This window comes from Bos indicus x Bos taurus, chromosome 27, assembly GCF_003369695.1.
Source record: "Bos indicus x Bos taurus breed Angus x Brahman F1 hybrid chromosome 27, Bos_hybrid_MaternalHap_v2.0, whole genome shotgun sequence".
Lineage (NCBI taxonomy): Eukaryota > Metazoa > Chordata > Mammalia > Artiodactyla > Bovidae > Bos > Bos indicus x Bos taurus.
In genome coordinates, this window is record NC_040102.1 from 33610829 (window position 1) to 33625808 (window position 14980).

The 14980-nt window shown below is 43.2% G+C and overlaps 2 protein-coding genes across 2 annotated transcripts in view; one reads left to right on the forward strand and one right to left on the reverse strand.

The window, feature by feature from the left end:
• Window positions 1–368: 368 nt before the first annotated feature.
• Window positions 369–8304, reverse strand: TM2D2 (TM2 domain containing 2). Its single transcript, XM_027530152.1, has 4 exons — window positions 7860–8304; window positions 6953–7040; window positions 4162–4277; window positions 369–2693 (listed from the first exon to the last, which is right to left on the reverse strand). Exons 1-4 carry the CDS (start codon window positions 8084–8086, stop codon window positions 2480–2482), a joined length of 645 nt encoding a protein of 214 aa, XP_027385953.1. The 5' UTR covers window positions 8087–8304; the 3' UTR covers window positions 369–2479.
• Window positions 8305–8441: 137 nt separating this feature from the next.
• The window catches only part of ADAM9 (ADAM metallopeptidase domain 9), a 92638-nt gene continuing 86099 nt past the window's right edge, over window positions 8442–14980 (forward strand). Inside the window, exon 1 of the mRNA XM_027530150.1 lies at window positions 8442–8782. Within this exon, the coding sequence (XP_027385951.1) occupies window positions 8686–8782 (97 nt within the window). The 5' untranslated portion in view covers window positions 8442–8685. The remainder of the gene's footprint in view (window positions 8783–14980) is intronic.

The window sequence follows — 14980 nt, forward strand, 5'->3', positions numbered from 1 at the left end:
TACATTACCTGGTTTGTATTGAGGATGTGCCAGTGATGGCAAGGGGTTTTAAGATCTCTTTCTTTTGAAGAAAAATGTGTGCTTTTAAAACACACATAAACACATTCCAGAACCATCAGGTTGGGGGTGTTACAACTGCTGCTGAGAAGCCTAAGGGAAGTAGAAGGACACGGTGCCAGGAAGTCTGGGGAGCTGATAAAATTTTATTTAACAACAGGAAACAACTGAAAACGGGCAGTTTCTAATTTATCCTGATGGAAGGACATTTTAGTACTATAAAACTTCTCTATAGCCATAAACTGGATATAACACCACACACACACACATACATACATCTATCTACCAATATTAAGAAACTGAATCCAGAGTGCAAAGGAAATCACATTTTTAATATTATTCCTTTACTCAAACAGTTTTTCAGGTTTCTCACATTTGGCCAGGGTTTGTAAATACAGAGGATGCTCATCACTTGGAAGTCACACTGAAACTAACAAATTTGGATCGTCACAGAGGAATATAGATTCTCAGGTTGTCAGCTAGCAGTGGAAACAACTCTGGTTCCCATCAGCTTTTCTGTGAGGAGGGCTTCTATAAAATATTCTATAAAATAGAAACTCTAATAATTTACAGACTTTTACCTCTTTACCCAAGTTCTTCCTGGAAACATTCATGATCAGTGATTTTGAGTCTGAAAGCTGCCACAGTTTATTTATTTTTTAAAAATAACTTTTGATGGGGTTTGTGAATATCTTTAAGTAATTTTTTTTTTTTTAAGTGTGAGATGAAGCAGGATTTGTGGTTTAAAGTAGTATCTTATTTGGGGCAGGATTTCAATTTTAGTTTTCCAGATTTTTCTTAAAAGTGAGTTTTTCTTTTTAAAAAGGGGCATCCTTGAACTCTCTTAAGTTCTATGCAGAAATTTTAAGTTTATGTGCATTTTTCTGGGGAGAAGGTTCAATTTCTTCAGGACCCGTAGCAATTTAAAATATACTGCTTTAGACTACAGAGATTATAAATAAGAATCTATCGATTTACAGTTACGAAGAAGTTGAGGTCAATGTGGTACAGAACTTTCAAGACAAAAGAGAATAATGTTTTCATTTTTACATAATTGACACCATTTAATACCATAAGAACAGCGGTCATATTAATCAGGGATAATAAAGCTGAAACTTTCAGGAAAACTGCTTCATAATGATAGAGAGTATCCAGTTATTTTAACTGGGATTCTTGGCTTTTATGTCAATTATTACGAGACTGAACTTTGAGCGGTTCTACCTTGATTGTTCCTAGAATTTATACATTGCCCAAATAGCAGGCTCTTCGTAAACCCCCTTTTTACTTTACACTTAACAGTTCTTTTCAACTCAGATTGTAAGGGATGGGAACTAAGTTTTAAAACCCACAAGTTTAGAACATTTTTTTTAATCCCCTGTGATGTGGGAACTTGAAAGCTTGGCTGTCTCTTTCCCTATGACTGACTGTTGTAGCCCACAGTGAGAAACTTTGGTACCATGCTTATTTTGACAAATGTGTTTGGTTTCTGTTTCCCACAAGTCACATCCTAATTCTATCTAGCACTCAGCAGTAATATTCTTTAAGGAAGAGTCTGTTTTTCTTTCCAAGGATGTGAGGCTCTTCATTTTATATTATGTAATCATGAAGAGGAGATTTAGAGTTATTTGTATGATTTTTTTTAATCTGTCTATAACACGGGCTTTCTAAATTGGTAAATGATACCTTTTCAATAGGAAAACTCTGCCAAGAGTATAGCTGAACCCAGACATGTCTGGAACTGTTGGCTTTCAAAACATAATTGGACATTAGAGGGAATTACTATACTGGATATATTGCCTCTCAGGAGTAATAATGATGAAACAATAGGGTTTATTAATAGGCTTATTTCAGATGCTCAGCTTTAAGCACAACAGATATTGAGTTTCATTCTACCTATTGAAAATACCCAAACAAGCGTTCCAGGTTGGCAACATTCATTCTGCAATTTAAATTCAGAAGGTCAGAATTTCAGTGTGTATTCAAATCGACTGCTGTTTCTACTTCTGCTGGACATTTTCGTTGGTTCAGCTTCTGATCTCCACTGCACGAAGGCTCAGGGTCACAAAGGCACAGGCCAAAAACATCCTGTTAGGTCCAACTGCTCCAAAGGGTTGATGACATAGCAGCACACAAAAATAAAGAATAAGGAGACACTTCTGCAGCATATAAGTTAATCACTATCCTTTATATTTTTGGTACATGAGGGAAGGTACAAACTTGATACCCACAATACTGTTTGCTTGTCATTTCTAGTCTGCAAGGTCAAATTTGGGTCGAACGTCACAGTCTGAAGCCACCTTCCTAACCAAAGCCATTCTCTCCAACGAGGGAAAATACTGGTCAGGCCTGATGTTGAGGAGTTCTGAGCCTGCAGAGATGAATCCAAGAGCCTTGCCTCTCTGGGCCACAACAGCAGCTCTTCTTAGTAAATGGTGCACCAATTGCTGCCGTCACTGGGCATCAGTCCTCCAGTGATCAGCAAAATAAGGTCAACAAACCACCAAATCCCAAGTCCTCCAAGGGTCAAGAGCTTCCCCACTGCTGTGCCAGTGTGTCCCAGGCAGAAACGATCTACTCCAAAACATCCCAGGAAGAAAGAGTAGAGCAAAGTGGTTATGAAGTAGTGTCCGGTATACCTAGACACAAGGAATCAAGAGGAAGATGCTTACCACGTGAAAATGAAAACACTTAATGCTTTATTAGTGAATTTCACATAAGTGACAAGATGGGAAGACAGTCCCTCTGTGACTTCTTACCAAGCCCCTCTCCCCCAAAGGAAGATCTCTAGTTTGTCTAGATTCTCAAAAAGGTACTTGCTAAAGTATGGAGGGGGCTTCCCAGGTGGCGCTAGTGGTAAAGAACCTTCCTGCAATGTAGGAGACACAAGAGACATGGGTTCAATCCCTGAGTTGGGAAGATCCCCTGGAGGAGGGCATGGCAACCCACTCCAGTATTCTTGCCTGGAGAATCCCATTGACAGAGAAGCCTGGTGGGCTACAGTCCATAGGGTCGCACAGAGTCAGACATGACTGAGCGACTCAGCACACACGCACACAAGGTATAGAGGACCCAGATGAACCAATACAGAGTTGGGCTGGATAAGAAACTATTAAGGACATTTACAGGACAGGTATCCTGCTTGGAGTGGTGTCTGGGCGCCCATCCCTTTCCTGCATAGGCTCTTATCCTGAGGGAGGATGCAGTTCTGAATGTATTTCTCTCATGAGGTGTTACCTTCCCTTAAATGAACACTGATCTCCACGCTCCTCTCCTGCTGTTTCATGGCACCCGAAAAATGGGACTTCTTGGAAGGACTTCTGTCTTACATACTGTGATGACATTCAATTGCAGATACTCTAATGGTATCACCTAACACAGTCACAAATCTCCATCAGCAAATGGTATACATAAGTTCTGTGCCTTCAAGTGGAGTTTACAGAAAGAACCCTAATTCGTTTTTTTAAAAGTTAATTAATTTTTGGCTGTGTCAAGTCTCAGTTGCGGCACGCGGGATCTTTGCTGTGGTGTGCAGGCTTCTCATTCTTAGCACGCGGGTTCAGTCGTTGTGGTGCGTGGGCTGAGCTGCTTCGCGGCAAGTAGGAGCTTAGTTGCTGGACTAGGGATCGAGTCCACATCCCCTGCATTGGAAGGTGGATTCTTAACCCCCGGACCACCAGGTAAGTCTCAATAACCCTAATTCTTCAAGATAATACTGCTTTTCAGGGAGGAAGGCCTGCACTTTTCATAATAAAATCTTTCCTCCTGAAATTCTACAGCTGTTTTCAAAGGATGTATGCCTATCGTAGGAGTTCTGAAGTTGGATTATCTGTTCTACCTCCTTCATTTTGTGGAGGGGACAGAGACTCTGGGTGCCCAGAGGTCCTTTAGCTGGTTGGTGAAAGGGACATTTAGAATTCACAGCCTCTGGCCTCCTGTCCAGTGTCCCCTACCTTATCACCCCATTGCTTGTGTGTGGAGTATGCACAGCAGTAATCATGCTGCCCCTTTAACACTTAAGGTAAAAGAAAAAAGTCAACATCAAGAGAGGACAGAACAGCCCTACCTCCATCTAAGTACCAGCTACTCCATGCAGACAGCACTTACTTTATACAAGGTTTGTTCTCTCGGAGGAAGGTCCTCGGGCTGGCACACTCAATTCCATCCAGGGCCCGGCACTGCACGCGAGTGTGCTCCACATCTCTGTAGGCCTGACCCCCAAACTGTGGGGTAACAACCACAACAGAACAAACAAACTAGCCAGAGCGAGCAACACAAAACATCTCTTCATATGAACTAACAAAAGCTGGCCCAGGACAATAACTATTCTAACGAAGGTGGGGGTAAAGCTGAGCTGAAGAGCGAGGAGTTTAGTGATCATACTTCAAGAGATTTTCAATGAGTCGATCCTAAATGGACATGGTTTTAAATAAATTCCCTTTCATTTTCTTTCCTTGTGACCACCTTCTTTGATAATATAGTACAGAAGTTTAAAATCAGTTTCACTAAATGCCATTTTGGATTAGCAGGACACAGTGCTTTAATTAATGCTACATTTACAGAAGAGAAGAGCACACGAGTGCATATTTGGGAATGGGTATTCAAAAAGTCAATGTGTAGAGACTATCATACAGAGTGAAGTCACAAAGAGAAAAATGTCGTGTATTAACACATACATGTGCAGTCTAGAAATGTGGTACCGATGAAGCTATTTTTAGGGCAGGAAGAGACACACAGATGCAGAGGATGGACTATGGATGTGGATGTAACGGCGGGAGGGGAAAGGAGAGGGAAGAACGAATTGAGAGAGCAGAACTGACGCACATACGCTACCAAGTGTAAAACAGCTAGTGGGAAGCTGCTGAATGGCACAGGGAGCTCACCTTGGTGCCTAGTGATGACTTGGGGGCGGGGGATGGGCGGTGGGCGGGAGGGAGGCTCAGGAGAGAAGTCGTATACGCATACATACAGCTGACTCACGCTGTTGTACAGCAGAAATTAAAACAACACTGCACAGCAATTACACTCCAATTAAAAAAAAAAGTCAATGTGTATTTGAGGTCTATTTTACATATATTATAAATGAACATCGTTAGGAAAGAACTCAGCATGTCAACTGACTCAGGACTTTATGCAGGTCTCGAAACTGTGATTTTCAGCTCACATCCATAGTAATGTAATACATCTATACGTAAGTTTAAATTCCAGCAAAACATTTCAGAAGACCTCCGACCCTTTGTGTAACTGAATTCTAGCAGAGGAAGCACAGCTGGGCATTCTCCACATCGGCACCTTATTAAGTACTTCACTACTGTTCTTGCTGGAACATTCCTCAAAGGGAAGTGGGTGGAACGTGAGGATGTTTACTCTTGCCCCTCCCTTGGGATTTGGGGGCCCAAATGCTGACAGTCCCCCAGGACTTCTGGGAGAAGTGACAGTCTGAGCATCTTGACAGGATCAACCCAGTGTTTTAATGAAAATGGGCAAAAGTAAGTATTGTATAGAGATCACTTATTTTTGCCTATTTTCATTAAACACTGGGTTGATCCTGTCAAGGTGCTCAGACCGATCTCTATATGATACTCTGGGCTTCCCTGGTGACTCGGTGGTAAAGAACCTCTTTGCCAATGTGAGAGATGAGGGTTCAATCCCTGTGTCAGGAAGACCCCCTGAAGAAGGAAATGGCAACCCACTCCAGTATGCTTGCCTGGGAATTCCCATGGACAGAGGAGCCTGGTGGGCTAGTCAATGGGGTTGCAAAAGAGTTGGTCACGACTTAGTGACTGAACATGAACATACAATGCTCACTCAAACTTTTATCAATAATTACCCATAGAACAAAATCTCATTGTATTGAAAATATTTCTTTACTTGTGATTGCAGCAAGAGTTGCCTTTTTGGCCTTCTTACTTTCAGGTTTATTTCCGTGTGTCTGATTTAGTAACAAAGAATATTTTCCCACAATTCTCTTATAGCTGACAATGTCTTGACTTGCATTATGCAGCATAATATAATGGTGAGTCCACAGAGAGGAGGAAGTATATGAACTTCGCTGGTTCTGGGGAGACTGACTAGGAAGCATGAGTCCAGCTTCAGGGATATTATTAATGGAACTGAAGGGCTTCTTTTCATTCTAAGAGGCCATTGTTATCCAAGGCTCCTTCTGAATGCTACAACCCCTTACAAAGACATATAATGATGAAAAGTTAAAGTGTTAGTCGCTCAGTGTGTCTGACTCTTTGTGACCCTGTGGGCTGTAGCCCACCAGGCTCCTCTGTCCATGGGGATCTCTAGGCAAGAATACTGGAGTGCGTTGCCGTTTCCTTCTCCAGGGGATCTTCCTAACCCAGGGATGGAACCTGGGTCTCCTGTGTTAGCAGGCGGAGTCTTTACCACTGAGCCACCAGGGAAGTATACTGATAGGCCTGATCTATTTCCTAAGGACGTGCTGGAAACTGCTTGCCTAGTGAAAAGAAAGGTCATTGGCAAGAGGAGCTTTGCCCCAAATGCATATGTAACAAAGATACTGTTGAATCCAGCATCAGTTTTAGAAATTGCATAAACCTTCCTTTTGCTCTTTCAGGAAAATACGTGCCTTGAAGGGTAGTCAGGGCTGATATCTGAGCTTCAAATCTGTCAATCACAATGGCCAAAGGAACTAAAGACAGATTGGTCTTTGCACCTGGGTAGTTTTGGCACAGAGCCTGCTTCTTTCTGAGAAGACTAAATGTCTTGTTCAGCCACTGACCCTGATCATGCTGGAAATTTTCAGTAACAGTCATTTCAATGAATTTTACAAAAATATAATTTCATACTCCTCATAGTTTTCTGTAATAGCATTTAGGCAATATTGTTTCTCTATGGAAGAGTTTGCTTATAAAACCAAACAAAAACCCACCTTGAGACAACCATAACCAAGTTCCTGGAATGCTGTTGTGTTTCCAACATGATCCACTGGGTCTTCACATTCTATAAATTCATCGGGTCTGTAAATCACCAGTAAGATCATCATTAAGGTCTTTCTAAATGGCTGTTTACAGGTATATAGTCATAACAGGCAAGAGACATTTCTGCAAATTTTCTGGGGGTTAATGTCCCTCTGAGTCTTCCCCAAGACAAGAGATTCTGTCAATTAGGCTGAAGGACAGCAGGTCAAACAGCCATCCAATGACCCTTTGGTTAAGGCGGGGTGGGGATGAGGGGTGTTTCTGGTCCGTTTTCTACACCGATTCTACCTCTGCCAAGGCTTCATCTCTTCCCTAGGCAAACAGCCACAAGGCTATGGGGGCAAAATCCAGGCCAAAGGATTCCCAGCTCTCTTGCATTTTTCAAAAGCCTTTTCTTATTTGATTTAAAAGAGACATTAAAAGTTTTGACTTGGTTCTGCAACGCTAAGGTTACTGCTTTTATTTTTTTAAGGAGGTGCCACGTAGAGGAGAGTGATTTACTCCACTTGTGCACCACTCAGTACCAGCACGAACGAGGGTGTCTCCTTCTGTTAAAGGGAGCAGGTACAACCTTCCTCAGGCTATATAATGTCACTGTTTCCTAGTTCTCCTCTTTGGGGAGCCCAAAGGATCAGCCACCGACACAGAGGAGTTTTCCCCTGCAGGAGTGCGTTGAGTGAGAAACCTGTCATGGTTATTTTTCTCTCGCGTGTCGACGATCAGGTAGTTCCTCCAGGTGGAGAGGGACTGGGGGGCGCGGGGAAAGCAGCCTACCTCCTCCCGTCCCCCCGCACAACCCCCGTGTATCCCAGGGACCCCATCTTCATCTCCACCCGCCTCGACGACAGGGTAGCTTACAGGTAAGAGCAAAGGATGACTGGAGAGTGGGGGTCGCCATACTCCCAGCTCGCAGCGCCGGGGGAGCCCTCTGGGTGGGCGGCGCCAGCGGATGTGAGCTCGGGCTCGGCGGTGGCGTTGTGCGAGTGGCTCCGAGACACACAATGCAGCAGCAGTAGATTTCCCAGCAGCAGAGCCGCCTGGCCGCACAGAAGTAAGTAACTCACCGGGTAACCCCCCAGCACCATCTTCCCGGGCCCAGAGGCGGAGATCCGGCCTCAGACCCCCGGCCCCAAGCCGGCAACCGCGGACCCAAGCCCTGCCTGGTCAAGGCCTCTCCGCGGAGCCCCACGCCTCGATGCCAAACAGCCAATGGGAGCTCAGATATTTACGTCCCGCCCAACTCAGACAGCCAATAAGGAAAGGCTGCGCAGGAGGCGGGCCTGCGTTTCGTTTCTGTGGGTCAATTCCGCTTCTGGGGCTCACGCTCCGCCTTCTTTTCCGTGACGAGTGCTTCTTCCAATAGGCTCCCTCGGCCCGCCCCGGAGTAGGCGGGCCTTGAAGCAGGAGGGCGGGGCAAATGGCGATGGGCGGGGTCGACTCCTGAGGGTCTGAGGGGACCGGAGAGAAAGCCCGTTCTCACTCGCCCGGGACGGAGCGCTCCGTACGTCAGTCAGGCGAGCGGGCGCCGCGTCGGAAGCGAGCTCGGACCGGAGCCGAGTTGCGTCAGTGCCGAGCGCGCGCGCATCGCTGCCAGCCCTGGGGCCCTGGCGGGGCTGGGGAATCGTGGAGCGGGCGGAGGCAGGGGCGACCGAGTGCTGAAGAGAACCTGCGGGCTCGGGCTGAGATGGGGTCGGGCGTGGGCTCGCCCTCTGAGACTCTCCGCGTCCGGTGGCTGCTGTTGGTGGGCTTGCTGAGCCCAGCCCTCGGCGGGGCTCGGTCAGGTGGGTGTCCACCCCCAGGGACCTTTCGGGATTCCAGTTTCCTAGGGCCGGGATGCTCGTAATTTTTACCTCGCGGTGCCTGAGAGTGGCGGGGCCTGGCCTGGGCACTGGAACCCGACCCGAGTCGGGAGGCGGAGCCGCTGGGCTGCCTGTGGACCAGGGCTCGGACCCGAGGCTCCGGGTCTGGGCGCCCCCAGTTCTCCTGGGCACTGTACTCGGGTCTGGTTCCCAGTCCTCGGTCTCTTGCCGAGCAGAGCCTTTTGGGGGTGAGCCCGACCCCCAGTCTCGCGCCAAGCTGGGTGCCCCCCCGCAAGACCCTCCTGGGGTGACTCTCGGTCCGACCCCGAACCTCAGGGACTCGGCTGAGAGCCTGGGAAGCTGGCTGAATGCGCGCGGAGGGTTTGAGAAGTGCTTTTTAGAAATGGAGCTGGGGTTTGCTTGCAGGGTAAATGTCACTGGGAAAGAGACCGGGAGATGGAACTTTTTGCTCCAGGTTTTCATGATTTGAAATTTTGACCATCATTTTATTAGTGGAGTCACCAGTAGGTACCACAGGGCTGAATTTAGCGATGAAATAAGAGGAGGGGGGAATTGCTTATTTTGGGGGCTATTTTGTTGTTTTAGTAAGAATACTTATTCTTTTTTTTGGAAACGAAGTGCTACATTTTTATAGCCAGTCTTTTATTTCCGTTTTTGCTGGGTTGGTAATGTCTCAAATCCAGGCAGATAATCCTTACTCTGCTTAAGTCACAGGCTTACGGTAAGAATTGAATCATTCGTGTGAAATTGCTTTTGACTTGTGAAGCTTCCCTTAAATACATAAGGTATTTGTATTGGAGATGCTCATAGTGGAAACATTTAAATTGCCAACACTAGCTTCTCTCTGAAAACACTCTTTTGTTTTGGCTCGTGTTAAATTATTGTTTGCATGGCTGTGTTTTCTTTATCAGCCATAGAGTATGATGGAGAATGGGGTTTCTACTAAATCGTTATCTTGAGAGTTTTTCAAAGGTGAGGATTTTAATGCAGGACTGAATTTAGATTTTTTTTCTCCTTATTTTATTATTTTTAAATTAAGAAAATTTGCACCATTGCAGGAATTTTAAAGCTCTCAGTACTGAAACTTTCTTGACTGGGAAGGTACCTAATCTTTTCTGTTTGAAACTGTTTTTGCTATGGTGTTCTATTAATACATGGTTAACATTTACCAGCGTTTAAGGGGCAGTAGGTTAAACATCTGGAGTTTTAGTAATCCATGATTCTGTTTGGAATACTTTAAATAAGACTGATTTTTAAAGTTTATGTATTGATTTTTACATTGCTGCATATAGATGGATGGAATATCCTTATGTTTTATAACAACAGCTTTAACAGTTTATAGTTTAACAGTCCCTCACTTAAACACCTATATGCTTTCAAAATTTAATCAGCCTTCATCGAACACCTATGAACACCGAGCTCAGTGCTTGTGGAGGGGCACAGAGTGACCAAATGTGCTGAGTTTATCTGAAGGTTGTAGGGGAAGGTTTTGTTGAGAAAGTGATATTTGAACTGATCTGTATGGGTGAATATTCAAGGACAGGAATTCAAAGCAGAACGGTTTTTGCAAGAGTCTAGAGAGATAAGAACAGGACTAGTTAAGGAATGGTGAGAAATCACCAGGGGGTCCACCTGAAAGGGAGGCGTGGATAAAACTAAGGTAAGTTGATACCAGTTGGGGAGAGGCTTCTGTGATGTGCTATGGGATTTGGACTTTACCCTGGAGTAAGTTCTTTGGGCAGGATGGTTTTTAAATAGGGCTGTGGGCTTCTCAGGAGAAGGGGTAAAAGTTTACAGTGGTGAAGAACCCACCTGCCAGTGCAGGTCAAATGTAAGAGACGTGGGTTCAATCCAAGATCCCTTAGAGGAGGGAATGGCAGCCCACTCCAGGATTCTTGCCCGGAGAATCCCATGGACAGAGGGTTGCAAAGAGTTGGACACCACTGAAGCAACTTAGCATGCACTTAGCACGTGGTATAACTTAGATTTGCGGTCGCTGTAACTGGCTACACAGTGGAGGACGGACTATAGGAGGGAGGGACTGGAGGCTGGGAGAGACCGGTTAAGAGGCTTTGTACTAGTGTGCAGTGAAATCATGTTTCCCTACGGGAATGTTCTTCTAGAATCAGCTGACCAGATTTTTGCAATACGGGATGTTTAAAACATGCGCTGAAACCATTTCAACTAATGAAAGAGGAATTTGAATACTCAGTAAGAACCACCCACACATCAGTTACTCTAGGAGTTAAATAGATTTTGTAGGGTTTTTAAAAAAAATTTACTATTTATAACAATTGTGTCAATGAGGAAGTGCAGTATACATTCCAAAAAGCTGAGGTAGTACACTTAAAAAAAAAAAAAAAAAAAACTAGGGCTGACAAAGGTAACTTTGTATCATTGAGGAAATTAGGCAGGTATGAAACCTCACTGGATTTTTTTCTTTTAAGGTAGTGATTATGATGTACAGACCTAAATTTTTTTTTTCCAAGACTACAATTCTAGAGGAAATGAGTTTTAAAGCTTACTCATGGTGAATCACTGTAAAATGAACTAGGTGTTAAGAACCTGGTCCATACTAATTTTGTTTTTAGGTGCTTGTGAATTGTTTGAATTTGGTATGTTTGTGCTAAATAGGAGAATTTAGTCTTTTAAATATAAAGATAATTTGTTTCACACTATTATGTAAGAAAATAAAAGCATTTACAATGAAAATGTGTACAAAACAAGTTGCTGGGTTCCAATACTGTTTTCCAAACATACTTTGAATTTTACCTTACCAGGAGTTCCCTGGTGGGCCAGTGATTAGGAACTGGTTATTTCATCGAACTGTAGGTTTGATCCTTAGTTGGGGAACTAAGATCCCACAAGCCACGTGGTGTAGCCAAATAAAAATAAATAAATAAAATTTACCTTACCAAAGTTGACTATGTATGTATACATTTTTAAATCCTGCTTTATTGTAGAATCCCTCCAAAGATGCAAACTCTAAGTAACTGGAAGCTTTTTCTTTGGAATAGCCACAAGCTCAAATATATGACATAGATAGGCTCATGATATTTCTTTTTTTTTTTCTTTGATGCCTAGTATACAGACTTCCCTGGTGGCTCAGATGGTAAAACGTCTGTCTACAATGCGGGAGACCTGGGTTCGATCCCTGGGTTGGGAAGATCCGCTGGAGAAGGAAAGGGCAATCCACTCTAGTACTATTGCCTGGAAAATCCCATGGACAGAGGAGCCTGGTAGGCTACAGTCCATGGGGTCGCAAAGAGTCGGACACGACTGAGTGACTTCCCTTTCCTATACAGCAGAGACTTAGAGTTATGCTGTCTTTTGTGTCAGAACTATGGGACTGCCTCATAAGTAAATCCTGGTCCTCTTGGTATCACAGTAACTAACCCCTCCTACTACCCTGCCTTTCAATGGGGCCAACATAGACCCAATTAAAGTTGAATTGCACTTTGAATTGTATAGCCTTGTTCATATGTTAAGATGTTATTGTATCAATACTTTATTTTTCATTTTGTGATGTGTCATTTCAGTCAAATGGTTTTCCCCAGAGTGAGTTTAGGGAACGTGAGAAGTTCACCTATTTTATTCAGTTTTTTAAAAATATACAGTTGTTTTGTATTTATGTTGATTTTAACATAAAGAATTAGAGTATTTAAGCTTATAGTAAGTAAAAATGATGTTACTGTCAAACATTTGTCATCAGTTCAGTTCAGTTGCTCAGTCATGTCCGACTCTTTGCGACCCCATGCATTGCAGCACACCAGGCATCCCTGTCCATCACCAACTCCCAGAGTTCACTCAGACTCACGTCCATCGAGTCAGTGATGCCATCCAGCCATCTCATCCTCTGTCGTCCCCTTCTCCTCCTGCCCCCAATCCTTCCCAGCATCAGAGTCTTTTCCAATGAGTCAACTCTTCGCATGAGGTGGCCAAAGTACTGGAGTTTCAGCTTTAGCATCATTCCCTCCAAAAAAATCCCAGGGCTGATCTCCTTTAGAATGGACTGGTTGGATCTCCTTGCAGTGCAAGGGACCTGAAAGAGTCTTCTCCAACTCCACAGTTCAAAAAGCATCAATTCTTCGGCGCTCAGCCTTCTTCACAGTCCAACTCTCACATCCATACACGATCACTGGAAAAACCATAGCCTTGACTAGACGAACCTTTGTTGGCAAAGTAATGTCTCTGCTTTTCAGTATGCTATCTAGGTTGGTCATAACTTTTCTTCCAAGGAGTAAGTGTCTTTTAATTTCATGGCTGCAGTCACCATCTGCAGTGATTTTGGAGCCCAGAAAAATAAAGTCTGACACTGTTTCCACCGTTTCCCCATCTATTTCCCATGAAGTGATGGGACCAGATGCTATGATCTTCGTTTTCTGAATGTTGAGCTTTAAGCCAACTTTTTCACTCTCTTTCACTTTCATCAAGAGGCTTTTGAGTTCCTCTTCACTTTCTGCCATAAGGGTGGTGTCATCTGCATATCTGAGGTTATTGATATTTCTCCTGGCATTCTTGATTCCAGCTTGTGCTTCTTCCAGCCCAGCGTTTCTCATGATGTAGTCTGCACATTTGTCATCCTGTAGGACAAAACCCATTCCCATACATGGGAAATGCTTCTTTCTCTTTGACGTTTTTTTTTTTCATGAGATTTTTTTTTTTTTTAATGGTTTAACTTATTTTAGAAAGGATCCTCCGCACCCTTTCCTTTAGTAGTTCCTAAGAACTCTCATGCAAGTAGAGCCCTAGAGAGCCCATTCCACTTCCTTTGATAGGTTGGAATCTTGTTATGAATAGAAGCTCCCACCTCAGCTGCTTAAGTGGGGAGGGTAAGCAGTGTATGAAGTGTATAATGTATCAATACAATAAGTTCTCTTCATGCAAATGAGTTCTGTCCTGAGAGTGCCTTCCTAAGTCCAACAAAGTTAAACTAGGTACCCAACTAACACAATCAACTGTATGATACTGTACTATAATAGGCTTAGAAAACTTTTCACACAAATATACATAAAAAACAAGCAAAAATAAAAACATTTGAAATCTTACAGTACAGTACCTTAAAAAGTACAGTAGTGCAGTACAACAGCTGGCATACATGGACACGTTTGCATCTTTGAAAGTTTGCAACTTCTAGGTTTGTATGTAGGGGACTTATTGTACAGTGAAATATAGCATTGCATTAACATGGACAAATATGTGGGCATGAGGCTTTGTGGGAAATTGCTATGAAAGATGCTACTCATAAAAAATAAAGCTTATTTTAGGTAGTGCATGAAAATTTGCAATTATAAGCTCTATGTATAAGCTGTAAAGATCAAAAGAGGTCATTTACTCAGTATATTTATTGAATGTCTATTGCACTAGTGCAGGAAACAGGATGAATAATGTACTGCCCTTTGTTTCAAGAAACCTAAGTTTCTTGGGAGAGGAATTTAAATCCTCTGTGGTATTAAATCTTATAAATGGTGTTTTTCCCGAAGGACTGCTTACACACAATGACAAAAGCCCTGTTTGTTTTTAAATGTAAAAATAGGTAAATGTAAAACAAAAGGTGATAATGCAAAAAATGTCAGAATATAGGACACAGCAGTGGAAATTATGATTATGTTTGAAGATAGCTATTAATGTATATGTTCATTTGGCATTGACCTTGTAAATGGAATGAAAATACATGGCTCAGAATCACAGTGATTTATGAATCTAATTAGGTTCTCTTCAAGAAATACTTCAGACAACAGAATTATCTTCAGCCTGTATGTTGAACCCAGGTTTATTTTCTGTAGTGAAAATACTTAAGGGTCACTCTTTGTTGACATAGTAGTTGGGAAGGAAAAGAGAAAGTCCTTGGCTGAGGGTTCATTCACATTTGTTTGCTTTGCATTTCGGTAGAATTCTTTTAACTTATTTCTGTCTACAGTCTTAACGGAGGAAGGACTTCAGTGCCCGGGGCACAGAAAGCCAAACTGTGACAGCAGGTGTTTGCAGTCAAGTCAGGATTTGTTGTACCGAGTGGGAGACAAGTCTCAGATCCACTTCAGCTTGGCTTTTCAGTTTTTTTTCAAGGAGAAGAGCAAAAATGCTGGAATTTATCATCATCTTCTAGCATTTCTTTTCTTAAAACCTTTAAATTTTTTATTGGGGGTATAACCTATTAAC

What these genes read in the sequence shown, in the direction of transcription:
- TM2D2 (XM_027530152.1), bottom strand. Translation starts at nt 8,086, where the DNA reads ATGGTGCTGGGGGGTTACCCGGTGAGTTACTTACTTCTGTGCGGCCAG. An exon ending in GTCATCCTTTGCTCTTACCT is followed by an intron (nt 7,041 to 7,859) that starts GTAAGCTACCCT and finishes GGTGATTTACAG; the next exon opens with ACCCGATGAATTTATAGAAT. An exon ending in TTGGTTATGGTTGTCTCAAG is followed by an intron (nt 4,278 to 6,952) that starts GTGGGTTTTTGT and finishes GTTACCCCACAG; the next exon opens with TTTGGGGGTCAGGCCTACAG.